General features: G+C 38.7%; 1 protein-coding gene across 3 annotated transcripts in view; it reads left to right on the top strand.

Moving 5' to 3' along the window:
* The first annotated feature begins 5,534 nt into the window (after window positions 1-5,534).
* Window positions 5,535-19,008, top strand: part of Cp (ceruloplasmin) — a 59,656-nt gene continuing 46,182 nt past the window's right edge. For all 3 annotated transcript variants that reach the window (XM_029475374.2, XM_029475373.2, XM_021158085.3), the window contains exons 1-6: window positions 5,535-5,840; window positions 12,876-13,123; window positions 14,824-15,033; window positions 15,771-15,944; window positions 17,506-17,760; window positions 18,650-18,821. In XM_029475374.2, coding sequence (XP_029331234.1) covers window positions 5,695-5,840; window positions 12,876-13,123; window positions 14,824-15,033; window positions 15,771-15,944; window positions 17,506-17,760; window positions 18,650-18,821 — 1,205 coding nt within the window. In that variant the 5' untranslated portion in view covers window positions 5,535-5,694. The remainder of the gene's footprint in view (window positions 5,841-12,875; window positions 13,124-14,823; window positions 15,034-15,770; window positions 15,945-17,505; window positions 17,761-18,649; window positions 18,822-19,008) is intronic.

Here is a 19,008-nt window from a genome sequence, read left to right as displayed (position 1 = left end):
TTGGTATAGAGCTTTATAGTGATAATACAAGAAATGTGAACATTATGGTAGTTAACATTTAATATTTTTTTTGTGTTGGTTGATCTGATATATCAAATATCAATCCAAGTACTTAGGATTAAATACAAAACAGGCTTGATGCAATGAAGGGAACACATGCTTCTAATATGAAGTATATACTGCTGAGACAAACACAGATACTTATATACAACCATTTGACTGAAGTTGGGGACCCCTGTGATTGAATTAGGGAAAGGCTGGAAGAAGCTGAGGAGGAGGGCGACCCCATAGAAAGATCAGCAATCTCAACTAACCCAGACCCTTGAGATCTCTCAGACACTACGCCGTCAACCAGGCAGCATACAGGAGCTGGTCCAAGACCCGCAACACATATACAGCAGAAGACTTCCTGGTCTGGCCTCAATGGGAGAAGATGTGCCTAACTCTCGAGAGACTTGAGGCCCCAGGGAGTGTGGGGAGGCCCAGCAGGAGCATGGGGGACATCCTCATGGAGACAGTGGGAGGAGGAATGGGATGAGGAAATGGAGGAGGGCTATGTCTAAATTGTAAAAAAATAAAAGTAATAATAATAAAAAAGAAGTATGTATTGGTTTGTATAATTTTTCATATTTTATGGTGCTATAACATTTTGGGGAGGGAAGATTTTTCTAAGTAGAGAAATACTACCCTTCCAAAGCAAGTTAATTGACTGGCTTAGTAAAGAACTTCCTGGCAAATAGGCCTTTTACATAGTCCTAAAAGTATGTAAATATAACTGCTTGGTTATATTCTCCTGTGCCAAGCCACTGTTTTCTCCATCCAAACTCATCCAAGGGCAAGATACTAGACATAGGGACAGCACTTCTGCCCTTAAATGAACTGGACTTTTTTTTTTAATTAGCCAATTCTAAACTGTTTGCCTTGTACTACCAGTAGAAGCCAGCAATCTATGCTTCTCTTTACCTCTGCTCCTTTCTCCTGATCAGCTTCAATGCTTTCCCTGCAAGGCTCTGTGTAGTGTGCTACCCTCTTGTTTCAAGGTGGAGGTGAGAGCATTAATATACTTTTCAAAACATAAGGCACTCTGGTCTATTTTATCACTGTTTCTTTTTACAAATTAAGTTCTGGCACAAAGCATTATTTATAAACTTATCATCCCATCATAGAGCAGAAGCCAAGAGAAATGGAGTCAGATATGTTGAGATCAAGAATATTTCGTGTTTCCCACAGACATTTGAGGTAACCAAGTCTAAAGGATACATTTCTATTATTCAGTGGATAATTAGTGGTGGCTCCTGCCTGTATTCCTAGCAATTGGGAAGCAGAGACAGAGACAAACACAATGTAATGAATTTGAGGTCAGCCCAGTCTAGAGAGTCCAGGCCATCCAAGGCTACATAGTGAGACCCTCCCTCACATTCCCTAACCTCAACAAAGGTCTTTAGTCAGACACAGTCACTCCTTCCTGTAATCGCAGTGCTTAGGAGAGAGAAGCATTCACATGAGTTCAAAGCTAATGAGTGCCAGACCATTCTGCGTTATAGAGTGAGACCCTGTCTCAAAAAACAAACATAATCACAACAACATAAACTTACCCACTTCAGTCTTTGAGGTTTTGTTCACTATTGATAAGCCATAGGTTTTGTGTCTATATCATTCAAAGTAATAAGAAAATGAAAATAAGTTGATGCCCTTCTACTATTTAAAAATAAAATCTCCTTTTGTTTCACATTGTACTGTTAGCTTTGGCAGCAACAAGACTTTCCTTCTCTGCTGTGAGGGCTTTGCTTGCCAGAACGGATAGACAGGGCCATGACCTCTCTCTAGGCATTCAAAGGAGTATGAAGCAATCAGAGTTTTCTGAGAACCCATCCCTAAATAGCCATGAAATGGTCAGTGGAACAGAAAATCTTGGCAGGGCTCACACTGTGCTGGGCTAACATTGTGTACCCATAATGAAAGCTCTGCAGGTGGCCCGACCACTGATAAAATTCCAGAGTTGCACAACTTCCTCTGTAAAAATCAGCCGGCTGATGGTGAGACTGTTCTGGGGCAATGCCCAATTCTATACTAAATCTCCTGCTAACAGAGTGAAGGACAATCCTTAATGCTAATGTGTCTTTTAGTAATTCTCTTGGCACAGAGGTTGACAGTTCTTACTTGATCCACAAGAAATATGAACAGAAATATTGAAAATGAAGAGAAATTTCAACCTGACAGAAATAAACTGAAGTGATATTGATAAGATGACCTTCTCCCTTGGTTTGAACCATTCTCAACTTCAGAATCTTAAATATAGAGGACTTCAGAATCTTAAATATAGAGGAAACTCCCTCTGTCCAAAACCTTTCAAGACAATGAAAAAGAACCTGTGAGAAATGAAGCTTTCGCCTTACTACTACACTGACATCACCAAGCGGTTAGCTTACACACTAATGCTCAAGGCTCGGGATGCCTCTTTTGCTTTGCCCTGTGTTTGCGTAGTTCCCTCTTACACTCCCGCTCACGTTTCTGGTCAGCTCAGTCTATATTGTTGTGCTGCACTTTTTGAGTGCAGAGAAATCTCCACTACACTATTATTCAAAGTTTCCTTTTACATATCAGCTCTGGAATTGCTCTGGGGAGTGATTGTGGTGTTTAATGCCTCTACAAACAGCTGGTTGCTTGGAACTTTTCCTTCTTATTTAAGTAGCCCTAAAGCTTATGGGATTCTCCCCACTTCCTGCCATACAGCAAGCCACATGCTTCTCAGTGGAAAAATAATCAACATAAAATGGGACAACAATTCAAACTTAATGATTTCTCCTACACTATATGTAAAGGATTCACTGGCACCAACTAGGATTCGTGTTTAATCATTTAGTTCCACCATCACTGTGAAGGGTCCTATTGGGATAGGATTCATCTGGAGCCTATATGAGCCCATTTATTTACTAGTTGGCAGAATATTTTGGGAAGTAGGCACTGTGGAGATGGCTGCTCTGGCCTCCTTAAACCCACAGTAAATTTAAACATGTAGAGAAGTAAGATCAATGTCAGTTAGAGGCACATCCCTCCCTCTAGAGAATGAGCTGCTAGAAGATGCCTTCTAATCATCTGTCTTAGAGGAAAGAGCCATTTGGGAAGAAGTTTCTTACAAAACATAGAGCTTGACCAATGAAGTTTGGACAAAATTTCAGATATATTCCTGTCCTCTCTGTGGATGTGAAGGAAGGGTTATTCAGGAAAGCTCCAGAAAGAGGCTTGGGCACCTCGCCTCCTATAATTCACTTTTCTGTATTAAGTCAAGTGGTCAAGATTATCAGTAGCTAGGATAGCCCAGTAGATCAGCACTAGAGCACTTGCCAGTTATACATAAGGATGCCTAAATCTCTGTGTTCAATTCCATTAAAACACACACACACACACACACACACACACACACTGTTGTTAGTAGCTTGCAAGGTCATTTCAATTGATCTGGATGATTCCTTCAAGGCTGACCTTTACAAATGAGGAAACTGAAGCTAAGGGTAAGAATTTTGACAGCATCAGATTTTAACTTTATCCTGAAATTTTTTTCTAGCATCTATGACTGACATTGTGTTCTTCATTTCTCATGTGTTAATAATTTTTCATGTTGTATATAATGGCATGCATGCTCCATGGGGTTATATCCACTGCTATCTGCACACTGAGGACAGAACTGCACACACCATGGAACTCATTCAATATTTGTTAAATAAGAGTACTTGTTCTGATACCAGTCTATTTCAGCAAATAGCCTTTAATGCTATACAGTATCCTACAAGAAAACAACAATAACAACAATCGCTTTATTAACACAAAATAGTAACTGCTATCATCAGGATTGTATTTCACTTTAGGAAAAAAAATTTACACATTTAGATACATGCCACGAGTAAAGACAGGGTTCTAACCAAAAGTCTTTTACCTTAAAGATCTCATACATGTTACAAAGAGAAATTCTAGGTTAATAAACAAAGCTTTTTTTTTTTTTTCAGTTGAGTAAAAACAGGCTTAATTGTGATTGTTTTTTGCCACGCACTCTGGTCAAGTCAGCTTAAGCTGAGAGGCTTGAAAGTCACCCATGAGGCAAAGAGCTTCAAGGAAGCTCTCCTCCTGTAGTCTGGCGTTCCCTTTAACCCATACATTAATTTTCCATTCCCGAGTTAGTCTAGTGTATAGATCCACGTGCTCTCTTTTTAGTATTATCCTATTATAAGTGCCTTTTAAGATTGAATTCTGACATAGCTAAAGCCTCAGTGTTCAAACAGTCCTAGATCGTCCTTGAGCAAGACCTTGGGCTTGGAATTCAGTACTGCCCCTGGTATTAAGCTAGGTCACTGCCTTACACAGGAATTTACCATCAACTAGGAAGAAAGAAGTTTCTGACCGTAGGAGAAACCAGAATAGATACTTAGAATTATAGCTGAGTTACACCTATATACAGGAATTTATAATGGTTTAGGAAGTAGATTGTCATGTGCCAGTTTCCCCATTATGCATAACTTATTTGGTTTGTGACCTTAGATAGGGCTGACTTTGTCTCAGTTATTTTATTGCCCAGTTCCTGCTAGTCTTTGCGTTTTCATTCCTCTGTTCTGTGTAAGAGTCATTAAGCATCTGGTTACCTCATTTGTACCTTGCCGGTATGTCACCCAACTTCCTTATTGTCTTCTGCATAAAAAGTCTGATGCTTGATTTGAAAAATACATTCAGATTCCACGAGACCTCTCCTGTGTGCGTCTGTCTGTCAATTCATCCTACGCTTTGTCCACCCACGACTAGAGACCCGTTCCATGCAGACAAAGGGGCCCAGAGGGTTTGCAGCAGTTTTTTTTCTTTTCCTCTCTCTTTCCTCTCTCTTTTCCTCTTCCTTCTTTGCTCTCTCTCTCTCTCTCTCTCTCTCTCTCTCTCTCTCTCTCTCTCTCTCTCTCTCTCTCTCTCTCTCTCTCAGGGTATTACTACATTGTACAGACTGGTACTAAAATCCTGGGTTCAACAGATTGTCATGTGCCAGTTTCCCCATTATGCATAACTTATTTGGTTTGTGACTGACTTCTATCATTCAAACAAAATTATCATTTCCTGGTATGTCCTTTTATTAATTTCTACATAGCAATCCATGTCAACTGATAAAGTGTCTATAACACACAGTACAAAAATTTTTTTAAATGAAAATTTTATTGGCTACTTTTACGATGTGCTAAATATGTTTCATATCTTCAAAATTACAAGTAAGTTTTTGTTAGTCTTCTAAAATCATTAACAATGACATATTTGATTCATTTTACCTTGGCTTATTAAAAACTGGCTCTGGGTGAGGTGCTGTAGTGCCCGGGATTGCTAGAAGAACAAAGGGAGCATTTAGAGATGGTCTCTGCCCTCTTGGAATTTACTCGATGAATGGAAGAAGATACAGAATTGCGCATGCTGTGCATGTCCAACACAAACAGATGACATTCCTTTGTAGTTGGAGAAGCCTGGCCACAGGGAACTGTGTTTGTTTTGGTTTTTCCCCTTCATGGTTTACCAGAACCAATCTGAGTTGGAAAATGCTATTTGCTTTAAAGAAATTAGTTACTCTTGTGCAACATTAAATTGTGTCAACCAAGCAAATAAAGCCCTATTTATAAAATTGCTTGCTTCTAGTTTCACTTTATTGCATCGTGGGCTCCGAGAGGGAGAAAAATGAAGTTTTTGCTGCTTAGCACATTTATATTTTTGTATAGTTCCTTAGCCTTGGCAAGAGATAAGCATTATTTCATCGGAATTACTGAAGCAGTCTGGAACTATGCTTCTGGCACTGAAGAAAAGAAACTTATTTCAGTTGACACGTAAGTCACTATTTTTTGTTGTTTATGGGCCAAATTTATGTTACCTTAAAGAAAATGAAGCCAACAAGGAAAGTAACTTAACCATAGAAAATGCAAAATGTTGACTTGAAAAATCAATGCTTTTATTGATTTCCTTTATGTCCCTAATGTTTGTTATTGTGAAGCTGTCTTGTCTCTTCTTTCTTGGTCTGAGGGAGCTATACTGGTTTCTTACTCTCTCCTATGGTTGTGGTTTCTCTCGCCTTTATCTCCCAAATGTGTTCTGTCTCTGGATGCAGAAGTTGTTTACTTTCAAACAATTACTGTATAAAATGCAAGCATATCATTACTTGTTCCTAAGGGTGAAAATACAGTACTTTTAATCCTTTAAAATATCAAATATAGAAATAAAATACTACTTAAAGAAAGACGATGCTGCCTACTACTTTTTGTGTGATTCAGGACAGTAAAGGAGTCATACTAATCTCCCACAGTTTCTGAGTCCTTATCCATAAAGTGAAACAGCCCAGTTATAAAGCACAGGGCTGTTTTAAAACTGCAGGCAAAGCTCTTATACCACAGTGCTCACCACATAACAAGTGCAGAGGTCCTGATAAAATATCATGTAACTTAAATGTCTTTGTGCTTTAGTTGCTTTATATATGCAGCATTCTTTTACTGAATAGTAGGGTCTCCTTGAAGTTTCTCTAAGGTGAGGTCATCACTATTAATAGTATCTAAACATTTACCAACAAATGGAAACTTGGCATTCAAAGCAAATATTTAGTATATTAGCAAATGTATTAGAATGACAAAAGAACTCAAATGAGTGAAATGAACAGCAGCTACTAAGACTCTCTCCATAAAAACAGCTCTATTGAGCCAAATTATGTAAGCACTGAGTCATTGATGGGTACATGGTATTTTGTTTACTTTTATATGTGGTTAAATTTTTCATGGTAAGAAATGTGCAGTACTCCTAATGATATCAGGTTGTTACTTTATTAACCTAATAATAATCAGTAAGAAAAAGTTTTGAAAACTGATTACAAAGAGAAGTAGAACTTGTGATTTTGTAAACATGGTTTTGAGGTTGTATTCTCTTCCCAAGAGTTGGTCTTATTCTTACAGTTTCTTTGGAGAAGCCTAATTATGTGTGGTTCATTGTTTCCATGATTAAGTACGATGTGAGCTAAGGATATTGTTAAAAAAGGTACTGGACTAAGTTTGTACCTCGGTGGTACCTAATTGTATAGAAAGCTGTACTACTCATTGCTCCACCCACCCCTGCTATTGTATAAAAAAAAAAAATCAAGTCAGTCCACTGAGTATAAACTGCAACCTACTGGCCATGTTCCAATGTAGTAAACTCTAAGTACGATGAAGTAGAAGAATGAAGAGGGTTGATAGGAACTTCAGGGAGGGATTTCTTTGTTGTAAACATTCTAATGGCATGGAGGATAAGCTTGCTTACGCTGTTAGTACTTAATAGGGACACTCAAGGGTGCACAGAAGGAAAACATGGCATTCAGTTTTTCAGTTGCATTCAGCTTTCTCTTTAATTATTGTTCTTCTGTGGCTTCACCAGCATCTTAGAATCTGTATCTTTTCTCTCCCCATTTACATAAACAATGACTGCACCTTCAGTGGCTTTGCCCATGTTAGGCTGAACTTTACCAGAGGAGTGTGGTGGCAACTTTTATCTATGTCCTTTGTCCTAAATCCGTGGTATGTTTGAATCAGTACATGAGGCATGATGAAATGGCACCAGACATGGGTCGTTCTCTTCCTCGTGTAATGGACAAAGCAGAGGAGAAATAAACAAGTTGAGAAATACATCAGGAAAGTGCCTAGTATAAGTGGCAGGTAGAAGAAGACTAGGTTGAAGAATACATTTGATTAGTTAAAGTGGAAATTTTCTAGTTAGATGTTAGCAGTTTGAAATTGGTTAGGTTCATGTATAACTTTCCTGTTTACTGTCAGGTATATTCAACCTGGGCTCCACAAGCCACATTCGGAGATCACAGAACAGCTAAAGAAAGTGGCGATGTCATATTGCAATGTCAAGTATTGGATACTCCTTTTACATTACTTTATTTTTGTTTGTTTGTTTGCTTATGTAGGTATCCAAGTTCCTAGACCTGGCTCAACTGAATGGCTTCCCAAATTAAGTATTTTAACACCCCCTCAAAAATAATTTTAAAAATATTAAAGGAGTGTATGGTTGAGTGAGGTGCCAAAGAAAGTGAGGACCAAAGGCTAACCCTGGTGCCTATTAACATACCCTTATATACAGCTGGCCTTCAGGCTCTCTCAGTATCTATGATTCCTTTCTGCTCTTTTCATCCCTTCCTCCTACCTTAAACTTCTCCAACTCAGGCACTTAATTTCCCTTTCCTTGGCTTCTTTTTCCTAAATGACCCTGCCATTTCATCCATGCCTCTTGGTTCTCTCTTGGCTAGCTCTTAACCTCTTCGTTCTCTTGGCTCTCTTCTCTTCCTCTCTCACTTTCCTTCTCTCTCTCCTCTCAGTCTGGACTCTTCCAGATGTCTCTGAATGTACTCTCCCTCATATCTACAATAAAACATTTCTCCTCAACAATACTTATGAGCAATCATGTCCTCAATTTTATTTGGTAAGGATGAGTCTAACCTGATGTACATGAGATGCTGCCTCAATTTCTTCTTTTTAAACCTTCTAAAGAGGAACACATTTTCACTAACGTTACTGGGAAAATCCACTTACAGCGCCCCATTCTTTGAGGCTGCTAAGTAAAAATAACAAGCAATGGCTGTTAAGGGGCAAGCACCTCCTAAAGGGCAGCTTCTCCAGACACACTAAACAACTCTAATATTTCATGCTTGCCATGCTCTATTTGCGATAAGAAATTCCATTTCTCCTGCCTAAGAAGGTTGATTAGCATTGAATCCCTGCTGTGTGTTCAGAGCAAACTTATTTTTGATGTATAATTCACTTAGGCTTTTGCTATATGCCTGTAGCTGAGCTGCCTGTAGCTAGACATTTTCCTGTGGTTTCAGTATATTAAAGGAAGTATTTCTGAAACAGCCTGCAAAACATTTCTGGCCTAAAACTCTAGAATGAGATATTCCTTACAGGATTCATGTTTTAGTCAATTGCATAGCTGCCTGGGATAGGGGTGGAAGACGAGTTGCTGTGGGGCTAGGGAGCAGAGGGGCCTGCTTCTGAAGAGAATATTAGAAATTTCCAAAATTAAGGAGGACTCTGTGTACTGTTGCTGACTGGGAGTTGAAAAGGGTTACTTGAGAAGCATGTAGACAAGACTCCTGAGAGAGGCACCTGGAAATCAGCCACAAGCAAACAGTTCCACAGACTAACGAACGACACAGAATTGTTCCTACAACCTGACTTGTTCAGGAAGTGGATTTTTCCACAAGTCTTCAGGGGAGCGTTTAGACTAGCGTCCTCTTGATTTCAGTGCCATGATGTCCAAGACACAGAACACAGACATGAGCTGTCAGAGATGACTCATCCGACTAGGAGGTTATAAGTACCTGTTACTTCAGGCTGCTGTGTGATAATTAGTTATGCAGCAGTGAGCATTAAGTGAAGCATTTCAACTAGTGAAGTCAAAACTCTGCTTTAATCTGAAAACTTTAGTAGCCAAGGTAAGGATAGACCAAAACCACTTCAGTGAACTCTGAACTCACCAGCAGAATGGTACTATTAACTAATTATAGAAGCATTAAAGACAAATTATCTGCCATTAAGAACTGAGTTCTGATTCTGAGTCTACCAAAAATGACAGAAATCAGCCTGTTGTTGTTGTTGCTGTTGTTGTTGCTGCTGTTGTTGTTTCATGTTTGTTTTTGTTCTTTCCTTTAAAGGGTGGAAAGGGGCTAAAGTAGAAAATGTGGTTACTGGGAAGGAAACCCATTCGCTGTGATGAACAGAAAGAAGCAGGTTACAGTTGTCATTAGGAAGGGCTGAAAATAAATCTGAATAATTTGTTTGTTTCAGAAACTAACTATAATAGATTCTTGTGGCTAAACAGCTGAAGGTCAAGGTTCTCATAAGCTTTCAGTAGGTGGCTGACCCTTTGTCCCCAAACCAAGAATGGCTTGGAAAACAGTACCAGAAGCAAACAGACCTCCCCCAAGTTAAATATTTGATAATTTCCTAAGGAAAATTTCTCACAATGCCCAGGCAAAATTGAAAAAACAGTCTGGTGTGTGTGTGTGTGTGAGAGAGAGAGAGAGAGAGAGAGAGAGAGAGAGAGAGAGAGAGAGAGGAGAGGGAGAGAGAGAGAGAGGGAGAGGGAGAGGGAGAGGGAGAGGGAGAGGGAGAGGGAGAGGGAGAGGGAGAGGGAGAGGGAGAGGTAGAGAGAGAGAGAGAGAGAGAGAGAGAGAGAGAGAGAGAGAGAGAGAGAGATTCCAAATATATAAAAACTCTGAAAATATTTTGCTTCAGATCAATTCTTATTTTAAAGATAATTTTCAAACATATTTGATCCCCTCAAAAAACTTTGTCTAGAAAAAAATAAGTCACAAATCTAAGCACATTCCATTTTAAGAAAAGAGCAGTAAGACACTAGTACAGTGGATGCATGTTGACAATTGGACACCTGTTACAGTCTATGGGATGGGATGGAATCCTGGTTGCTATAGAGTCACATTCAGGAAAATGGAAGTATATGGTATTTCAGTAAAGCCTTAAGAACTTGAAGGCTGCCTTAAAACCTGGATCTGTGGAAAATGTGTTGATACAACAGGGCATGGTAGGTTAGGCTCTTTGCTAATGATATTTTCAGACAAGTCTCCTAGAAATGGTGTCAAACTCTGAAGACAATCTATTCTGAGATTTAGACGAACAGGTTTGAGACTAGACCCAGGTTCTTCTGGCAACTGGGAAAGGAGACATCGGCTACAACTGGCTGAGACTGAATTTGTCTCTTATGGGCTCCTCTCAGCACAACAGACAGCCTGGATCTCAGGGAACTTCAGTGCTGCACAGCCCAGATGCTGTTAAAGCACATCTCTATTACGGTTTCTCCTGTCCATACTAATTCTGTGGGTTTGGGGCAGAATTCATACATATGTTCTGTTATCCATGGATTTTTCTGAACTCTCAAGCCATCTCATTTTTCCTTCTGCTTTTCCTTAACACAACAAGAGGCATGTGACAACTACAAGGTAACACAAGCAGGACACACCAGGGCAAGTGTTTTGGGCAGGATTTTACCCATAATTGATGTATCTTATAACTGCTTTATTCTTTTTACTTTTGGTGAAACTATCCCACCAGGATGGGTGTGAAAAAGCAAGAAACACCATCTCTGTCATTTTTCAGTATGCAATTTTGCCTCCTTTGGGAGTCCTGGTGTGTTTTAGATAATCAGGGATGTTTGAGACTGTCACCCTAGAAGTCCTTAGTATATCTGGAGGAATGCAGCTCTGTTTCTACCAGTTCCTTGCTCCTTCTGCACAAATTCAGCCACCAGAAACACTGCCAAGTAGCAGTGCTTCCCGACCACAATTTCCAGGTTTCTTCTGTACAGCCACACAATGAAAAGATCTAGCACCACAATGGTTGGTGCCAGCTGAAAACAACTTTCTTTATTCCTGTCACATAGCACCAAGGAACCCCACTTCCTCTGTACTGGCTGCTCATCACCTTCAACCTTATAGGTTCTCAAAGTCCGGAGTGGATGCCTGGGCCAGAATACACTAGCCTGTGTGTTTAAAAAACGCAGGTGTCTGTGTTCCACTCCCCTTTGCCCCCAGTCAGAATCAACAAACTGAAGCCAGGAATATATTTGCATATTACATAGTGCCTTAGTAGCTAACTCTTCAGGTTAATATTTAGACAACATGAGGCTAGAGTCCTAGACTTTTGACAATCACATCTTCACCTTTTGTAACAATTCCAGAGCCCCTAACTAGCCTTATTTTTGTCTTGAAACATGAAAAGAAAAATAGATCTGACACTTGCTGATTATCTCTACCCAGGAAACATGATAAAGCTTACGTTTCAATCAGGTTATCCTCCTCTGTGATGATTAACTGGATCATGGTAAAGTATTGAAAACTGATGATCCGTAACAGATAGCACAGTCATGCACCTTGGTTGTGGAGAATCTTACCAAGACTAGGAGTTAGTTAAGTCCTTCTGAATGGCTTCATGGCACTGTTTACTAACAGATGCCACTGAAAACTAACTTCGTAAGTTCAGTTTAGGTGCAAATATCAAATGTCCCCCTCTTTTTTTCTTGTTCTTCCTTCCTGATTCTATTTATTATGTTGATATATTTAAGAGAATTTTCAAATTATTAACTGGCGTTAATCAGAATATAAACATTCACTATTCTATAGTAGGGAAGGATTAAAAATAACAGTGGTAATTGAAATGCAAAGGTAATTTTTAAACCCATATATATTACACAAATCAATTCTAGGACTTCTAATAGAAATGAAAAGGATAGATCAAGGCTGGGGAGAAAGATGGGGGTTAATGAATTTGCTGTACAAGCATGAAGATCTGAGTTCTGATACCCAGCACCCAGATAAAGCAGGACACAGTTGAGTCTAACATACGACTGGAGGTAGAGACACCCTGGGAGGTGGGGTTGGGGAGCTCATTGGTTAGCTGAAATACAGAGTTCCACTGACTACAGTGTAAGAGACTTTGTCCCAGAAACCAAAGTGGAAAGTGATCTAGGAAGATCCTAACATAGACCTCTAGCCTCCACATCCACAGGTAAGTGAATGCACTCAGGTGCCTTTAATTAAAATAATTAAATAATTTACAAGATATTATTAGTTTAGTTCCACAGTTTTCTTTAGTTGTGTTTTTGCACCGTGGTGTTACATTATCCTCACAGATGGTTCTCTACCAGGTGTCTGATGTGAAATGCCCCATACAATTAAAACAAGAAAGCCCCTCACCAGCATCCCACTTTGTTGTTGGAGGGGTCTAGACTATAGGCAAGGCTAAATGTGATGTGATCACTGATCTCCTAAGTTCTTATGCTGTCTTCAGAAATGATGGAGTCTGATGAAAGCGTCTTTTCCTTTTCAGGGAACAGTCCAATTTCTATCTTCAAAATGGTCCAGATCGTATTGGAAGAAAATATAAGAAGGCCCTTTATTTTGAGTACACAGATGGCACCTTTAGTAAGACTATAGACAAACCAGCCTGGCTAGGGTTTTTAGGCCCTGTCATCAAAGCTGAAGTTGGAGATAAAGTTTATGTTCACTTAAAGAACCTTGCCTCTAGGATCTACACTTTTCATGCACATGGGGTAACGTACTCCAAGGAGTATGAGGGTAAGTGCAGTGTGTGTTCTAGTTGGAGTTTCCTCTTTTCAGTAGGAAACCTTTTGACTTCTAGAATTGATGCCTTTAGATAGAACTTATAACTGCACCCTTTAAAATCACATCACAATAGTGCTGGGTTTCCTCTAGTTATGTGACTTTGTGTAATGGGAATGCCACACATGACTAAATGGACTGCAAGCTGATAATGAGAGCCACAGCTGGATCACCAGTACTTAATTCTTTATTTAATAGAGGAAGAATATGAGAATGTGAGAAGCAGATAATGTGCCTGACAACTTAGAAGTGGCATGAAGTCAGAGAGAAGAGAAGGGTTCAGTGTAGAAGCTGTCTTATCTTTGGAATTCTTCCACTGTTCATATTGTAGCTGCTATCATCTTCCATTCTGACCTCTCATAAACTCCAACCCAGCTCTGGTGGCCTGAATAATCTCATACTTCAGCCACACAGGTAGAGGACCTGTATGAGTCCCTGGAACTCACATGGTGAAAGGAGAGACAAGTTGTCAGCTTACCTCCACATGTGCACCATAACAACACACACACATACACACACACACTTACATGTGAAATAAATTTTATTTTTACAGTAATTTTTTAGGAAGTGAATATTAGGTGCTGTGTTTCTTTTTCTGAAGAGACATGGACTTTTGTCTTCTAGCCCAGATAGAGCACGAAAAAAAAAAAATGATTAGACTAACGAAATGATTCTACCTCAGTTTCACATGATAGACCAGTGAGTTTATCTAGGTTTAGTTGCAGGAGCATGGCAAGGCACAGGCAGCATCCTAGGGGAGGACGGGGATGTTCTGAAACACGGCTCCCTGACGCACCTCCTGAGTCATCTCTCTGGGTCCAATCTTCTGAGAGTCTCCTGTAAATAAGCACAGCTGCTCTGATTGCAAAAGTGCAGTGGCCATATCATAACCAAAGGACAGAATTCCACATTGCATCATTTCTTATCTGTTTTTCTGAACCAAATGGTTCAGAAAACCATGCTTTTTCCTTTTTACAGCACCATGGTATACTAGAGTATTAACATCAACTTTCAAAAGGCCATAGTAGGCTTGTAATTTTGTTAAAGAAAAAATTCTTACCTTTTAATGATACATGCTCTGATATTTAGTAGTTAAATATGTCTGACATATGCTTTAAAATAATATATGGCTGAAGATAAAGTTGAGTGGGTTCTGGAGAAAAACAAGAATGGCTTTCAGTTCACCACTGTTAAAGCTGGGCTGACAGGTTCACGGGGAATCCACCAATACTTAGAGGAATGCAGAAGTTTGAAAATTTCTAAAATTACTTGTACATTTTTTGGGTTCTGTAATTACAACACACAGAGAAATCTGATACTATATAGGAAATTTCAAATTATTCGAGAGGGTGGTTACTTTGCTTAATGTTTTTATACCATGACCCAAAGGTGAGAACTTTCCCTTAAATTATGAAACTCTCAATCATCCTGAAATGTCTGTTGTGTATGACTCAGTCAATAACCAACTTAATAATTATCATTCTCTGAGACTTATAGGCCCCCTAGACATTAGCCTCTCATTTCTTTTTTTTATAAGTCCAAATAGGACATTACTAAATGTCCAAAGGACAGCCACGAGATGATGAGGACTGACAATTATTTCAATTATGTTCATATGTACTCACTTTCTATTTTCATTGCATGATGCTATCCAGGAGCCGTCTACCCTGACAACACCACTGATTTTCAACGGGCTGATGACAAAGTGCTTCCCGGACAACAGTATGTGTATGTGCTGCATGCCAATGAGCCAAGTCCTGGAGAGGGAGACAGCAATTGTGTGACCAGAATTTACCACTCCCATGTTGATGCTCCAAAAGATATTGCATCAGGACTCATAGGACCTTTAATACTCTGTAAAAAAGGTATGTCTTCTCACTGCTCACAATATGGGACACAGGTACATGGCAGTTGGTTTGTTTTCTTTTTCTTTTTCAATTTTTTCTTAAACGTCAAGTTATTCTGTGTTGCAGTTGAGTAGATAAAGGTAAGAATAGAAAATGACAGAAAATATAGGGGAGGCCTTGTGGACATGAAAAATGGATCTAACATTTTAGCGAGAAAATGACAACGATTGAAACCAGTGCTGTGAAGGATAGGTTTGCTGGGTGTAACTTCCTGCAATGGTGTGATATAGAGATACATGGCTTTACTATTTGTGACTACCTCAGTGTCACTCCCTGTCGATGTCTGCAGTTACCTGTATTATATTAATAAGTATAATAGTACATTTATTCCTTGCCTCACTAAGACAGTATGACTTTATTGGATCAGATCAATAATTACCTGCGACACCTTGATGTGTTGGCTCGTGGCTATATGTGTGTGTGCCAGTAGATTTAGATACATTTGAATTGTAACCTTCTCAGTAGCCAAAATACATTTAATGTTTTTGTCAGTGAGTATATAGATACAGGGGCATGCGGTGCATGGCATGTGAACCTCACTGAATGCTTCCACAAAGTGGAGTGGATGGTAAACACCTGTGTACCAAGAAAATAAATACTAAATTTATTTTAAAAGAAGCTCAAATCTAATAAAAATATAAGTTGAATCACATGCTAAAATCTCATATCTACTAAATTACAAATTTCTACTTCAGGTTCTCTATATAAGGAAAAAGAGAAAAATATTGACCAAGAATTTGTACTAATGTTCTCTGTGGTGGATGAAAATCTCAGCTGGTATCTGGAAGAAAACATCAAAACCTTCTGCTCTGAACCAGAGAAAGTTGATAAAGACAATGAAGACTTCCAGGAAAGCAACAGGATGTACTGTAAGATTACAAAAGATTTGTTCCACTTTTGTTTTAATAATTATTAAGATTATTCCCTCACATGAATACTTCTAGCCTGAAGCCCTAATATCAAAAGCATATTGGACTTGCAATTCAGTATGTGTCTTAGTTAGGGTTCCTATTGCTATGATGAAACACCATGATCAAAGGCAAGTTTGAGAAGACAGGGTTGGTTTGGCTTACACTTTCATATCATAGCCCGTTTTTGAAGGAAGTCAGGGCAGTGACCTGGAGGCAGGAGCTGATGCAGAGGCCACAGAGGACTGCACTCAGTGTGCTTTCTTATAGACCCTAGAACCACCAGCCAAGGGTGGCACCACCTATAACAGGCTGGGTCCTCTTCCATAAATCACTAAGAAAATGACTTACAGCTGGATCTTATGGAGGCATTTTCTTAATTGAGGCTCCCTCATCTCAGATGACGCTAGCTTGTGCCAAGTGACTCCTAAAAATGTCTTGACAGCCCAAGCGTTTCCTTAATTATCAGGCACAAATATAATGAAATTGGGTCATCTATCCTTCAGAACTTACGTGGAAAATTATTTAATTTTACAATAATTAGATCCAAAAGCATACATGTTATTTTCCTTTGGCTTCTTTAAAATGATCTTCACTTAAAAACTGAGAAAACAATAACTGTACTTCCAAATTAGAAGATGAGGTCATTCCCAACTTTCTATCTAAAAGTTTTTGTTTTGTTTCATTTACATGAGTATCTTCTGTCAATTCATTTTCACCTTTTCCTCTGTTATCCTTTTAACAAAAATAGACATTAAAAAATATACCTAAATTTCTAGTCAGAATGGATACGGTTTGCTTCCTCTGTCACACCTGGTGTATTAATGGTTCTTAACATTCATGTTTCTCCCCATGAATTTCCTAGAACTGCCCAACTGAACAGTGACCCTTGGCTTCCTCCAAGGATCTCATTCCTTAATGCTTTTGAGCTTTCAGGGTTTCCTGGTCCTGGTCATTTCTGCCCCTTCCTGAATTCCTTTTCTTTCTTCAAATCTCTTTCAATTTTGTCTTTCAATCTTAGAAACACTTTTAGTTATTTTTGCTATTACAAAAGAAATTCATAAAAGTGAAAAAAGTTTTAAGCGAAAAGAAAAAATATAAATCATTTGTCCTTTGCCCATAAGCATAGTTAATAACTAATTATTAAATAACATTTAGTACTTTATCTTTAAATGAGTACTTTCTATCTGTATATGGATGTATCCATATTTATATGCACACATATATAAAACCAATGTGCATAGTTTATAAAAATCAGAGACCCTATAACTTTTGTTTCTAATATTGCATTTACTATTCATCTTCAGTATAGTTTTGACAATGACTCTTAGTCTGAATTAAAGTCCAAAAATGAAAGAGTATGTTATTGATTAGCAGTGTCTGGCATGAATAAGGAGGAAAAGGTAACTACTGTTGTGGCAGATATTTCCTATACTAAACTGATTTTGTATTTTGTAAAGGTAACTATTACTAGCCCAAGCACTAATGTCTATGGGGCAAAAATTCTAATCTTGACTTGCAGCTATAAATGGATATACATTTGGAAGCCTCCCAGGGCTCTCGATGTGTGCAGAAGACAGAGTGAAGTGGTACCTTTTTGGTATGGGTAATGAAGTTGATGTGCATTCAGCTTTCTTTCATGGCCAAGCCCTGACCAGTAGGAACTATCAAACCGATATAATCAACCTGTTCCCTGCCACCCTAATTGATGCTTATATGGTGGCCCAGAATCCCGGAGTCTGGATGCTCAGCTGCCAGAACCTAAACCATCTGAAAGGTAAGATGGCTTCACCTCCAGTTAGCTGCCAGTTGTAAAAAGAAAAAAAAAAAAAAAAAAAAAGCTGTGTATTAGTTAATCTACTAGTAGAAGGTAGAAGAAAAACAAGACCAATAAGCTAGTTAAGTAATCTGAACACTGAATTATTAGCATAGTTTTATCTCCATGTTTACATCATAATGAAATAAGAGCAGATAAGCTTGGAATGTTTATAAAGTAATGTGGAAAAATATTATTTTTCTAAAATACAGACATGGGTCTGACATGAAATATATAGCATCATTTTTAGTATCTCAAAGTAGAATAAAATACTGTAAAAACAGATTTATATGTTATGCTGGAAAGTAGCTTGGTTTTTGACTTGTGTCAAGTAAAACCAACTTTTTTATTCATTTTTTGTCTTTTCTTTGCCTTAGCTGTAAATGTCATTTCTCTCTGTGATGCAATGTATAAAAACACTTTGTTCTTAAAACCTATTTGTAAATTTTATCCCTAGAGGAAATCAGTCTTTGAAAATTTTTACCTCTTGAAAGGTAATTCCCTCAAAGACTATTGTTTTAAAACAGCCAGCCCCTTCAAAATAAAAGGCTGACTCAGTTAAAATTTTAGTGGGTATGTGACAATGAAGGTCCAGACTCTCAAGAAGAATCCCACAAACACTGATATCTTATTTTAAACACGCACATGCTTCTTAATGTCATAAATACATAAAAATCCATAAATACCTAAAACACACATATGTCTGTCTTAAAAACAACTTCCAGCCAGTAGTCTGTGAACAGGTGTTTACCGTGCTTTGCTGCATTGCCTGTGTGGATTGACTCAGTTTCCACATGCCGGCTCCTCAGCAGTTGTCACTATCATCAGAGTCTTCCCCGTGTTCTTTCAGCTGGGTTGCAGGCCTTTTTCCAGGTTCGTGACTGTAACAAGCCCTCGCCAGAGGATAATATCCAAGATAGGCATGTGAGACAGTATTACATTGCTGCTGAGGAGGTCATCTGGAACTATGCTCCTTCTGGGACAGACATCTTCACTGGAGAGAACTTAACAGCTCTGGAAAGGTAGCCCCACACAAAGACCATTTCCTTTATGACTAAAGATGTTGAGTATTTATTTAGGGCTTACTGGCCATACATATATTTTCTTCAGAGAAATGCTTACTTATGTCCTTTGTCCAGTTCCAACTTGGGTTGTTTCTGTTGGTATTTATTAGTTAGGAGTTAACTTATACTGCCTGAATATTATTCC

Source organism: Mus caroli, unplaced genomic scaffold (genome assembly GCF_978045245.1).
Source record: "Mus caroli unplaced genomic scaffold, Mus_caroli_1 scaffold_3, whole genome shotgun sequence".
NCBI lineage: Eukaryota > Metazoa > Chordata > Mammalia > Rodentia > Muridae > Mus > Mus caroli.
The sequence above is the reverse complement of the archived record's forward strand: the minus strand, read 5'-3'. Positions and strand labels throughout refer to the sequence as shown.